The sequence below is a fragment of the Manis pentadactyla genome, chromosome 13 (genome assembly GCF_030020395.1).
Source record: "Manis pentadactyla isolate mManPen7 chromosome 13, mManPen7.hap1, whole genome shotgun sequence".
NCBI lineage: Eukaryota > Metazoa > Chordata > Mammalia > Pholidota > Manidae > Manis > Manis pentadactyla.
In genome coordinates this window covers 37,703,134-37,715,933 of record NC_080031.1, presented here as the reverse complement: position 1 = coordinate 37,715,933, position 12,800 = coordinate 37,703,134, and the positions used below count along the sequence as shown (strand labels likewise).

Sequence of the window (12,800 nt, the reverse complement as noted above, 5' to 3'; positions counted from 1 at the left end):
ACAAAGAAGGTGAAGGTCTGTACCTGCCCTGGAGGAGCTCCTGAGCTAGTGTGGGAGATGCACACCTGATCCGCTAATTGTAACAATTAGGTATTGCAGCTTCCGTATTAGTAATGCCAACATGACATATAAGTAAAAAGTTGTGTGCTGCCTTTGGTAAATCACATAGATAAAGCTGCTGATTTGTTTTTTTCCAGCAAGAGTTAAAATTGGTCAATTGCAGACTTTCACCTGCCCCAGTGTCTTAAGCAGGAACTTGCAGGAAGATAGTCAACCATGGGTACAGTGCTTAAACACAAAATTGAGTTTACTCTGCCTGAAGTTTGCTGAAGTGGAGATCAGACGTTGCAAGCTTGGCCTCATTAATCTCACGCCAAAAGCAATGAAGAGAGTTGGGCTAAAACAGAAATGAACACAGGAAGACCAAATTTAGCTTTTTATTTTACTTTTCATTAAACTTTTTATTTTTATAAAAATGCCAAGCAGCAAATACCCTTGGTTATATCCTTTTTGTGTTGTAGTCTGGGTTTCACCGTGCCCAGTCCTGCCAGTGGTCTCAGCAGAACAGGTCTGAAAGACCAGAAAGGATAATGTACTGGGGACTTGTTATTTAGTATACAGCAGGCCATGGGGTGCTGTTCCAGGCTCCCAGAGCCCAGTTATTGCCTGGAATGCTTTCAAACCCCAAATATATGACAGTCCTTCTATGAGGAACACAGGGAGAAACACTGTGCCTCTCAGTGAAATTGTTCACCAATGCCACTGGAATATAAAGTTCTAAAATAGCAGGGACTTTGTTTTATTCATAGCTCTATCCCTAGTACCTCAAACAGTTCCTGAAATATATGAGTAAACATGTTTAAAATGATTGCCACATTACAAACTTCACAAATATGCATTTCTCTGAACTCGTGATTTGAGAGCAGGAAAAAGGATTTAGGATGGTTTGCCAGACCCTGTCATGTTGCCCTAATTTGCTAAAATGTACACAGACAAGGGGTTCAGCCCAAACAGGTTGTCCTTTAACTTTCCCACTGTTGTCCCCACTCCAGTTTCCCTCTGGTTTTGTGAAAAAAAATCAAAGCATGTGTTTCTATGTGTGCATGTCAGTGGAGAGTTGGCACAGAGCTCTGTGTTTTCCAAAGAAAGGACTCATCAGTTAAACATTTTCTTTCTGATTTTCTTAATACATATTTAGCATGAGAATAACCATTTTAAATTTCTCCTTCTATGTAAGGATTTCCTACGAAATATTCCAGGAAGTATTTTTTCATCAGATCTCTATGATCACTGGGTCTGTGTACTGGATCAAGGAAATGATGAAGAGAAAATAAATACAATTCAAAGGTAATTATTCTAATTTGGTTATGTCTCAAAAATACTTTTAAAATATATATTTTATAAGCATATCTATGAAAGTAATGATGACCATGAAAGTCCTATCCACGAGGACCAAATTTATGTTGGCTACTGTCATTACTGCTATTGTTTTCTCCCTAATCTTATTAACATGGAATACTTGACCACTGTATAACTTTTATATATCTGAATCTGATAGGAGCTGAAACCCGTTAGACCAATAGTTAATACTGTAGACCCACTCTACAATTTATTATCTTAATTTTGGTAAATATTTAGCTAACCAGACAACTCCTTATATATCTCATTCAGCAAGTGAATTCATAACAGAAAATTCCCTCCACTCAAGGATCTTACAGTCTAGTAGAATACATAGATAAAACCAAGAACTTCAAGTACAATGTAGTATGATGAGTGCTATAAAAGACCTGTGCAGGGGAGGGTCCTGTGGGAGCACCGCGAGAGAGAGCTAACTCAGCTGCAAAGTCTCAGTCCAATCCCAAAGAATGCATTGTCCATGCTCAGGCAAATGGGACTGGCAGAATTCACTGCCCTCGTTCCTGATCCCTGCGTTATAAGAGAATAAAAAGGAGGAGAATATTAACAAAAAGCAGTACTTCCAGTTCCGTGAAAACCCAAGAGTCCCACTGTCATTTATTTGCATATGCTTGTTTAGTAGTTTTTTTTCTTGAACAACTATCTACACACTGCAATTAATAGACTTCTTTTATCATAAGAACTTAGTACAATGTTGAACATGCCAGAAACCAAAGCCCTGTAACAAAATACTATCTCCTCTTCCATTATGGTTTGGTGGAATCCATTCAGAAATAGTGATCATCGGATTGTATACATTGTTGCTCATTGTCTAAAATGTTACATCGTGTAAACTGCCTGGATGCTTTTTTTCTTTAAAGGCAAATATGACTCTTACACAAATATCAGGTGTTTTTTATACGAAAATCAGAAAGATTTTATTTAAATCATTAATTAGTGAAAGAACTAGTAAGATGTTACCACCAGTTCAAAGAAGATTTTAGACTGCCACAACTTTTGTTGTTGAATCAGAAGTGTTGAATTTACAAATAGATGCAAAACTGGCTTTTTCTATTGAGACATGAGGGAATCAATTAAATCATTTTCTCTCTCCACCAGACAGAATGTCAAGTCTATAAGTGTTAGGTGCACTGCTATCTGTAATCTACAATTTACAGACTTGTGAAATAGCTTAAAGGCATAGGGCACCCAGAGAATTAGATAACCCAAGAGTATGCTAGACAACACCTTACTCTCCACTGAATACACTCAGTGGTCCATTTCAATATCTTTCATAATTTGTCCCTACAAAACTGTATCATTATCAGTCCATCATACTGAAGAATGCCTCTCTGCTATTTATGCAACAGAAGTCAAATTACCTTACTTTCTCCCCCAGGTTGCAGATTCTTGTTGAAAAAAAAAAAACAACCATGAATTTCAACATATATGTTTTCTAGATGGTAGTAAAAATCATTTTCATTGAATAATTTAAAAATCCCTTATCAAGTACAAAATAAGAACAGTAGGAAATATATTATTATAAGCTTCACTTATATGTGAATTTGATATCAGTGAAGTAAAGAGGTTTGGGACAAAATTGACCTTGGAAGCTGGTGAAGCAGAGCATAAGGGAAGTCTTAGTAGAGCTAAGGTTTGGGTTCTCAGCAAGAGAACAAATTCCTTTATTGCTAGTGGAAATAAAAGGAGCACTTTAAATTTAAGTGTTTAATTTCATTAGAAAGCTTTTTGGGGGTTTTTGGTTGAGAATATACTGAAATGTTAATAGGATTTGTCTAAGTTAAAACACATTGTACCAGTTTCAAGAATATTTCAGGAAGGTTGTTTTTAATGAGCCATTTTTCTGCATTCTTCCACATTTTCATGGGATAAGAAGATGGTATATAAAATAAATACACAAATCCCTAGGACTTCTTTTCTCCCATTCTCTACAGGCAATCCTCACTTTGCCTGTACCATGTTAACTGAAACTTTTGCATATCTGAACTGTGTGTTCTTGCTCTGCATGGTCCTCCAGGAAAAGTAAGGGTTGTCTGTCTTTACAAGTTTCTTATGAAATGTCTTGCTTAAAACACACGTTTTTCTGTCCTTAGGCTATTAGACCAGCTTCCCAGAGCCAATGTTGTTCTCCTAAGGTATCTTTTTGGGGTATTACACAACATTGAACAACAGTCCTCTTCCAATCAGATGACTGCATTTAATTTAGCAGTGTGTATCGCTCCAAGCATTCTTTGGCCTTCTACTTCCTCCAGCCCAGAACTAGAAAATGAATTTACAAAAAAGGTAATGCAGTTTTTCAGTTTTATTCCCTAGGGGATTGAATCCCCATTTTGAACCTATTCAGAGTATTATTTCTGAAAGACATTTTCTTAAATACCTTAAGTATAAATATGAGTTCATTGAGTGATTTATCCTATCCTGATAGGCTATAGAAGGGTGATTTCTTGAGCAAAAAAGTGATAGCAATTGGGTTACTTCTCTTTTCCTTTTAAGGAGGCAAAACACTATGACTGATTTAACCATAGAGGGATTGATAAGAAAGCAGTTGATGTGACTTAAAAAAGAAGAAAAGACTTTGGAGTTAGACAAGCCAAGGTTCAGTTCTCTGCCTCATCACTTGCCAGATGCACAGTCTTGGGTAAAATTACTTACACTGATCCAGTCTCCTTATCTGAAAAATGGAGGTGGTGATAATACCTAGTTCGCACACAGTAGTTACTTGAAATCACGGTGTTGTAGAGCCTAGCAGTTAGCATAGGGTTTGGGACATTAGTTCCCTTTCTTCCCAACATTCTTCCTGCTCTTTTGCTCAGCTGCTGAGGCAAGGAAAGTGAAGGAAAGTTCCAGTATGTCTCGGTGGAAGCACAAAGCACCCTAGTAAAATCTTACGTCTTCCCCAAGCATCCCAGTTAGGGAGCCTAAGGAAAGGAAATAATGGGTAGAGACTAGTTCAGGCAAAAGGCGAGTTTTCTCTCTCCTTCAGAGGAAACCCATAGAGGATGCCTTCTTCCCACAATTATGACAACTCCCTGAGTCATTTATATAAATGTTGGCATTCAGCAGGGCCACAAATAATGACTTTAATCCACTGATTAAAATTAATCTCTATATCCAAACTACCTATAGTATAATTTTTAGGAAAAGCTGTTTTGTATGCTTTTAAAGCAGACATGAATTTTTCTCAGGATTCTCTTGCTTTTCCATTAAAATCAGTATTCATATATGAAGTGTTATTTATAGATATGCAATATGAAAAGTAGCACTGTGTTTTATCTCTTTTTTGTACAGGTTTCCCTGCTTATACAATTCCTGATTGAGAATTGCTGTAGGGTATTTGGAGAAGAAATCATTTCCCTCCTGGGAGAGGTTTCAGTGAGATGTGATACCAGAGAGAATGCCTCAGGTATTGTGAACTGGCTGGTTTTTTTGAGAAATAGACATGCCTGTGAAGCTGCTGGGACAGTGCTGTCCTGGAGCTGACAGCAGCTCAGGTGAAGGGAGCCTCTGTCTCCAGGGGGCCTAGGACTTCTCCTCCTCCCTTATCCTAGGTCGGACAGAGATGTCACCAGTGTGGTGGGAGTAAGGAACATGCTAGACAAAGTCTCCAATTTCAAGTTGTTAGTGGCACCATTATTTGGTATGATGCTTTCAAGCTCTCTTAAATTAAAATTTTACAGGGAACCCTAATCTAGATAATAAAGCTGCTGCAGTTAAAACTACAGAAGGCCTAGAGGCAGATCTGGTCCTTCTTTCTTCTGCTGCCCCTTAGTGGTCCCTGAGACACTTTATAAATTCTAGTACTCTACAAAAGAGGGTTAAAAAACAACTAGCATCATTGGGCAGAAGGCAGTTTGAGGACACTCAGACTTACAGAATGTGAACTCTTCTTGTACTACAAGTTACTTGCTATATTCTTTGGCCAATTATTCTATGCCACTGGACCTCAATATCTTCATCTATAAATATGGATAACTAACTAACTTTTATGGTTGTTGTAAAGATTATATACAGTAATGGATATTAAAGAACTTTGTCAAAGAGGAATTGATAGGGTTAGTACATGGTTTCTCTGAGACTAGAATTAATTATGTGTATCCACCAGCAATCTCCATTAGAAGGCAGTCTTATTAAGAACCTAGGTATACTTGGCATTAATTCCTTCATATTTTTTTTTACCATTTCTTACTATTGACACGTCCTCCTTCATTTGAGGAAGTCTTAAGGAAAGACCATTTCTTCCGGAACTGAGATATATCTTGGATAACCCAACAGTTTTTTTTTTTCTGCACTAACAATTGGGAAGATTGTGAAAGATTCTTTCCTTGTTGAGAGTAAGAATATGAACAATCTACATGAAAAGAGAATTAAACTAAGTACCATCGTTTGTTTGTTTTTTTAAGGCAGCATGTATTTGTGGTAAGGAAAAGTGTTACTCATGCTTCCTTTTCTGACAGATACCTCTGGCTTCCAACTGAACGACTCCTCCTACGACAGCTTGGAAAACGAACTGAATGAGGATGTCGATGCTCCATGCAGTGACCTGGTAAGGAAGCTTGGTCAGGGTAGCAGAAGCATGGACTCTGTGTTAACCCTCAGTGACTATGACCTTGACCAGCCTGAGGTGGAAGGCCTTTTAACCCTGAGCGACTTTGACTTAGACCATTCTAAAGATGAAGATGTTCAAATGGAAAGGCCTCTCAAATCCAAGCCAGTGAACATTGCAGTAGTGTACACAAAGGTCCCACTGAGGGATAGTGCCAGGGCCCCGTGTGGCATTAGCACACCCAGCTACCTGTCCACAGCTGCAGCAGATGCCCCAAAGAGCCTGAGGCGACACCGGCGCTGCTCAGAGCCCAGCATCGACTATCTAGATTCCACGCTTTCCTATCTCAGGGAGTTTTATCAGAAAAAACTGCGCAAGTCCAGCTGTGACGCAATTCTCTCACAAAAAGATGAGGACTATCTGAAGCAGAATCAGTCCCTCCAGGAAGAGGGTAAGATATGTTTTAAAAAGAGCTTAGTCACAGACACTGATACAAAGAAAAATGCCAGTAATAAAAACGTTAAGAAGAAAAGCTTGTCTGGTAGTGAAGGAAATCACGTGAAACTTTTCCCTAAATCCAAGCCAGTGGCCATTTCTGTGGCATCTCATACTCACATGTCTTCACATGATCATGCCAGGAACCAGCCCTTTGATGCAGATAGGTCTGGGTATTCCCCTCCACATACAGCAGATGCTCCCCAGAGTTCCAGGAGGCACCGGCGCTGTTCAGAGCCCAACACTGATGACCAGCACTGCAAACTGACCTATCTCAGGGGGATTTATTCAAAGAAACAACATAAAACCAACTATGAAGCTGGTCTCTTGCATGGAGAGGAAGATTATCTCAAGCGGCACAAGTCTTTGCAAATGGAAGGGCAAAAGCTAATTAATCAGAGCTTGATTATGGGAATTGAGGTGGGCAAGAGTAGTGCCACAAACCAAAACATTGAGAAGATTTTACCCCCAAGATTAAACATTTGCCCAAGGACTAGCTATTCCAGCTTGTCCTCCCCAGGCACTTCCCCATCTGGCTCATCAGTAAGCTCCCAAGACAGTGCTTTTTCTCAGATTTCTGAACACTCTGTGTTTACCCCCACTGAAACTTCCTCTCCAATAGATTGTACTTTTCAAACTCAAAGAAAACAGGAAATGCTTTCTTCTGACTTCAGCAATTCCAGCCTCATTTCTGGAATGCCTGGTCCCTCTTCAGGGCAGGCCAGCAGCCACCTGACTTATACAAAAAAAGATGCCATGGAGTGGCATTCACAAACACATTCTGTAACTCTTCACCCCAGCACGTGGTTGAGGAATAGTGTGGCCAGTTTGAAAAACTGGTCCCTCAAAAAGAAGGCAAGGGCATCCAGACCAGAGGAAAAGAAAGCGAGTTCTCTAAAAGGACCCCTGGAGCCACCTCCATATGCTTCTGGTGTTCCAGAAACTAACTCACTGAAAGAGAGACAGAAAGACATGCCTAGAAGGGCAGCTGAAGGGCTTGGAGCTATGCAGACAGTCCAGTGGTGTAGTCCTCATCCCAGCCAGGACGCAGAGAGACACTGTAGTTCTCCGTTCAGCCTGGTGGACGACAGACTCAAGCCTTGCATGAGGTCACATGAGGAAAGAGAGAATAGTGGGCAGTGTTCTCCGGGTCTTCTACTTTATGAAAGCTCTTCACCCAGCTCTCTGACTGTGGGTGATGTGTCCAGCCCAGACTCAGGGCCTACCATGGTCTGTGATGTTGGAGACAGGTATTTAACCAAAGACATTTAACCACAGTAAGAATCTGATGTCTACAAGAACAGAAACTGGGCTAATAATGATATAAACACATTAAATATTATGACCCCTTTGTATAAATACCTAGGATGGGTAGCATAGGAAAAATCATTGCTAATACTTAGGACAACAAAGGCAGTCTCTTCATTAAGACTATTAGGCAAAAACTTTAGGCAAAAAGATTTTATCACCTAAGTGTTTGAGACAGTTTTTCTTATGAGAGCATGGGATTGGTAGTGTCAGGTGTTTTTAGAGATAGTAGCAGAGGTCCAGAGAAAGCATCTGCTAAAGAGGAAACATGCCTTATGGAATATTAGTATCCTGAGAAGGGCAGGAGATCATGAGTGAAAAACAGGAACTGTGGAGACAGGGGGTGGATCCAGAGAAACCATCCACATTCCATGGAATGGTTTTAACAGAAAGGCAAGAAAAATGCCTCTAATCAAGGCATTAAGAAGGAAAGCATGTCCAGTAATAAAGAAAAATAATATGAAACATTTCCTTGAATCCAAGCCAGTAGTCATTTCTGTGGTAGCTTATAGTCATATGCTCTCAGTGGGTCATTCTAGGAATTAGTCCATTGATGCAGCTAGACTGGAAAAAACTAGAGTGATTCAAGAGCCGTAAGTACCACAATATCATAATTTTTTGTTGGTTGTGTTTGGTTAATTTATCATTCCATTAGTGTTGCACTGCTCTGCAAAGGCTCTGAAACACAGCTGTGAGAAGAAGAAAGGAAATGGCTTCTCATTTCAATGTCTTTTCCATAGGTGCTGTGCTAGAAATATTCTCCAGAAATACAAATTCCCTTATAGAAGGTGACCTTCTGACAGCATTTGCTGTCTTACTGTGGAGGTAAAGATTAACAACAGCCCTTTCTCTCTTACACAGAAGCTCTTCCAACATGTAATCAAAGCATGGCATCTCTTTGTTGAAATGTTTTCTGCAGCCCTGCAGCCAGGAAAAACTACTGATATATTGTCACTTTCTGACTGTTTGGCAGTTGAGAGACCAGTTTTGAGGTTGGAAGTTTATAGAGTCACAGAATAAAATACCCACCAAAGTAGCTATCAGGCCTTTTCAGTCACTGGCTTTGGATTTTATTGCCTCCAGAAATTTTTACATATTTTTATCCCAAATGATTCATGGTTTATACCCCACTGGTTTATCTCATATCCCTGGCATTTCTCCTCTCCTCTTGCCTTACACCAGTGTATCTCCTGGATTGTCTCCATGGATTATTAGGTATAAAGGGATAGGATCAGGAATGGGTCTGCATCTTTCTTTATTTCAGGTAGTAAGACGTTACTTACAACCAATTTGTTCTCCTCAGATGAACCTTTCTCCCACAAACTAGCTTATTCCAATGTTTTTCTTGGCTACCAGGAAACTTTCATGTCAAATGTTCTTTCCCTGTTGTCCTAAAGGTTGCATTTTTTCAGTTATAGAAAACAAAACTTTTTATGTAAGATAAAAGAAGTCTTTCAGTATTAGCTATAGGTGCTACCTACCTCTAAGGGAACATGGCCCTGTTTGCCCCAGCATTATAATTAACTTCTAGAACTCTGTGTCCAAAGAGCTCATTCATGACACTGGCCATCTCAGTCACAGATGTAAACTACATTTCTCCTTATAACCAACCACTCCTATAGTTAGGCTCCTAAGCATCCATATGCATCTTTTGTGGTATAATATATAAAGGCAACAGGGATTCCCCTTACCCTTAGGGCATACTACTGTCAGAACTGCAAGATGTGAATGAAGTTCTTCTGGCATGGTGTGTCTTTCTGGAAGAAATTGCTCTACTTAACAAAATAATAGTTTTTTCTTTCATATTGGCAGATAGAAAATCATCCACCCAATTTGAAGCATAGAACTAAGGTTCCTTAATAACTATTCCTATTCTGTGTTCCCTTAGATACTCCTGTTATACTTAATGTGAATAATTTTTAATATTGCTGTAAAGTATTGTGTGATTTGAAGACAGACTACATGTCATTTTATTATACTCTGTCAGTCTATAATATATTAGACTGATGCTTTATCTAAAATGCTTTGAGTTTGTATAATATATGTTGATGAATTTTACTACCATATGTTATGTAATAAATGTGTATTTTTGTACTTGCAGAAACTGCTGCTAACTTTTAAAGTTGTTTGGTTTTCAAAGCACTGATAATGGATATGTATGAGGTTAATGATGTCTATTAAATACCATTCTTCAGAGTTAACAATCCTACCAGAGCAATATTGCCCATTGTAGAATTTTTGCTTAACATTGGAAATTTCATTGACTGTAATGTTGAATTGGAACTTTGAACTTTTAGTCATAGACCATGGTCAGTCTTTCTAGAAAAAGGATTTTTTTATATATAATCTTACCACTTACTAAGCAAGTCATGATTTAGACACAGAAGTGTTCATTTTCTTAGGCATTCTGTTTTCACTGTGTACCTATAATAAGATATAGTCTATATTCTCATATCAAAAGAATTAGCAACTCAATTTAATTGGTTGTATGAGACTTTATCTAAATTTGAACCATTCTAACCAGAGTACACAGTTGGCCCCAGACATATCTGGACATCCTAAGATATCTGGACCCAGACACTCCAAGATAGCAGTATTTATAAGATCATAAAAACATTTAATATTTCTGATTTCCTAAGACTACTGCATCTTTGTCTTCTCAAAGTTCATTGAGGTTCACTCTGTGTAAGTTTAGCCACCATTTATTCCAAAGAGATTCAAAAAAATATACTACCTTAGTCCAGAAGAAAATGATTTACTTTAACCAAGCATTGAAGACCAGAAGTATCAGAAGTGTCACTGATTAGATTTGGGCAATGTACACAAACACTGGTGTTAATTTAATTTCTTCTTAAATTTTACAGAAATACAAAAATAATTTTGATTTTAAAAGAACCAATCTACTAAAAACACTGGATTCAAGAAATTATCTCACATTGTGTTTTTCTACTTTTCATGGAATGATAAAGTATCCTTGAACCAATGGCACATTTTGTTAAGAAGAAGCTCTCATATTACGTATCTTAATACAAAGTATGGTAGTAAATATTTAAGTGATATTTTCCTGCCTGGTCATGTTTTAATGACTTGAAAGGAAGCCTGTAAACTGCTTATTTCAATACAAAGAAAAATCTGAATAATAAAGTTGGGTAAAACATAACTTTCTTTAATGTCTATTCTGGTTATCTGTCTATTTATCTGATAAATTAAGTATGCTGCTGAAAAGAATACTCCTGAGTTCTATGTTATCCCAATATGGGTCCTACTCTGTTTTCTGAGTTACCTGTAAGTATAAATCCTTCATTGTGTTGTTTTTGTTTTTAAATACAGTGAACTCATTGAGCTTCAGTTCTGCATAATATCAGATGTGTGGTAGAATTGGTAGTAGGCCCTGAGGTGTAATTTGGAAAATTTTGTTTTGAAGTCCCAAAGAAATACATGGAAGATAGTATTAGATGTATATTCTTTAAATTATACCCTGTGTGTGCTCATCTGAAGCACCAGAGTGCACATACATTTTTAGATAGTTCAAAGTGTTTTTTAACCTATTTAATTTGTTGAGGCAAGGTAAATACATTTTTTACAGTTTGGTTTTATATGACAATATAAGATAAAATTTTGGGAGATATTAAGATTTAAATGCTAATTGCTTTCATCTAGACTGGATTTTAGATTACAGTAACTTGGAACTAACTTTAGAACATCTCTTTGCAGCCTCTTGATCTATTATGAGTAAATAAATTAGCTAAAAACCTGTATTTCTGAGGTAGACTGAGTAAAATGGATGCTCTAAAGAAACATTCCTTCTCACATCACAGGGGCTGTGATTTACTGCCTAAAATTTTCAGGAGGAAAAGAAACATTTTCTATTTTTGCTCAAGAATGGGATGACTAAGAAGCAGAGAATCATCAAAATAAGTGAACATAAAGAAGTTTACTGCTTAAAGAAGCAGTAAATGAATAAATACATGGGAAAGAAAGCCATAGATGAGCTAATTCAAGCAAGAAGCTGAATCACAAGGAGTTCAAAAAAATGAAGAAAAGAACATAGCTGGGTGGAGATGGAGGTATTACAAATAATTTAAGTGCTATTCAGGCAGTTTAACTTGTATTAACAGGTACTGTTCTAGACCCTAGGGATACAAGGTAAAAAGACTCCCTCCTCAGGGACTTTAAACAGTAAGGGAAAATTGGGCTGTGTAGAAGAAGGGTAATAGTAACATACAATGGGCACTTACTGTTGTCTGCACATACTGGTGATCAATGCATTTTATATACATATGTAGTTCATTTAATGCTCATAATAGCCCTATTCTGCTCTTAGCTAGAACTTCATTCTGACCCCAGGCTCTTTTTTCATCCTTTCACCATAAAATACTGTTAGCAATACTTCCATAATAATACTTCTTCCACAATAAAGCAGACATGTACATGAGGACCAGTCCAAACTTCACTAGGTTATTAGGTCTCCGCTATGTATCTCTAACTTAAGAAAATCATCCAGCACCAGAAATAATTCAGAAAGCCATGACAAATGTAAAAACAATCGGGCTGAAAGTTTGGTCCAAAGTGGTGTAAACTTGTGTCTCCCTGTTCCTTTCAACTAAGTATAACTATAAACCCTGAAAATAACATAAAAGTCAACATTTTTGTTGAGAATGTAAAAGGTGATGGGGGAAGGTGAATTGGTTCAGAACACTAGGAGTAGAGAGACAACACAATAGCAAAGCAGCTTATATCCCTTCACCCAAAAGAAGAAGGAAACAAAGCTTGACCTTTCCTATCCTAGCAACAGAAGGCAGCCCAGATATATGCATTCCTCCCTGTGATCAAGTGGAGTCTCTGACACCACTGGGTAAGCCAGATATCACTAGAAAGAAAGACAGATGAGTGCCCTACTAACAGTAAGTGGCCAGGGGGACAGTTCTTTCCTGCTAGGCCGTAGACTGCTCTCCCCCACTGGGAGATACCAGAGTGGCCAGACAACAACAGACTCGGGCACAACGAGCAGCTCAGCCTGGGAAGCAGCATTGCCCCA

At 38.2% G+C, this 12,800-nt stretch overlaps 1 protein-coding gene across 4 annotated transcripts in view; it reads left to right on the top strand.

Moving 5' to 3' along the window:
• ARHGAP20 (Rho GTPase activating protein 20) overlaps window positions 1-10,922 on the top strand; it is a 191,242-nt gene extending 180,320 nt beyond the window's left edge. For all 4 annotated transcript variants that reach the window (XM_036895688.2, XM_036895694.2, XM_036895690.2 and 1 more), the window contains 4 exons: window positions 1,238-1,347; window positions 3,510-3,699; window positions 4,705-4,819; window positions 5,871-10,922. In XM_036895688.2, coding sequence (XP_036751583.2) covers window positions 1,238-1,347; window positions 3,510-3,699; window positions 4,705-4,819; window positions 5,871-7,726 — 2,271 coding nt within the window. In that variant the 3' untranslated portion in view covers window positions 7,727-10,922. The remainder of the gene's footprint in view (window positions 1-1,237; window positions 1,348-3,509; window positions 3,700-4,704; window positions 4,820-5,870) is intronic.
• Window positions 10,923-12,800: the final 1,878 nt, after the last annotated feature.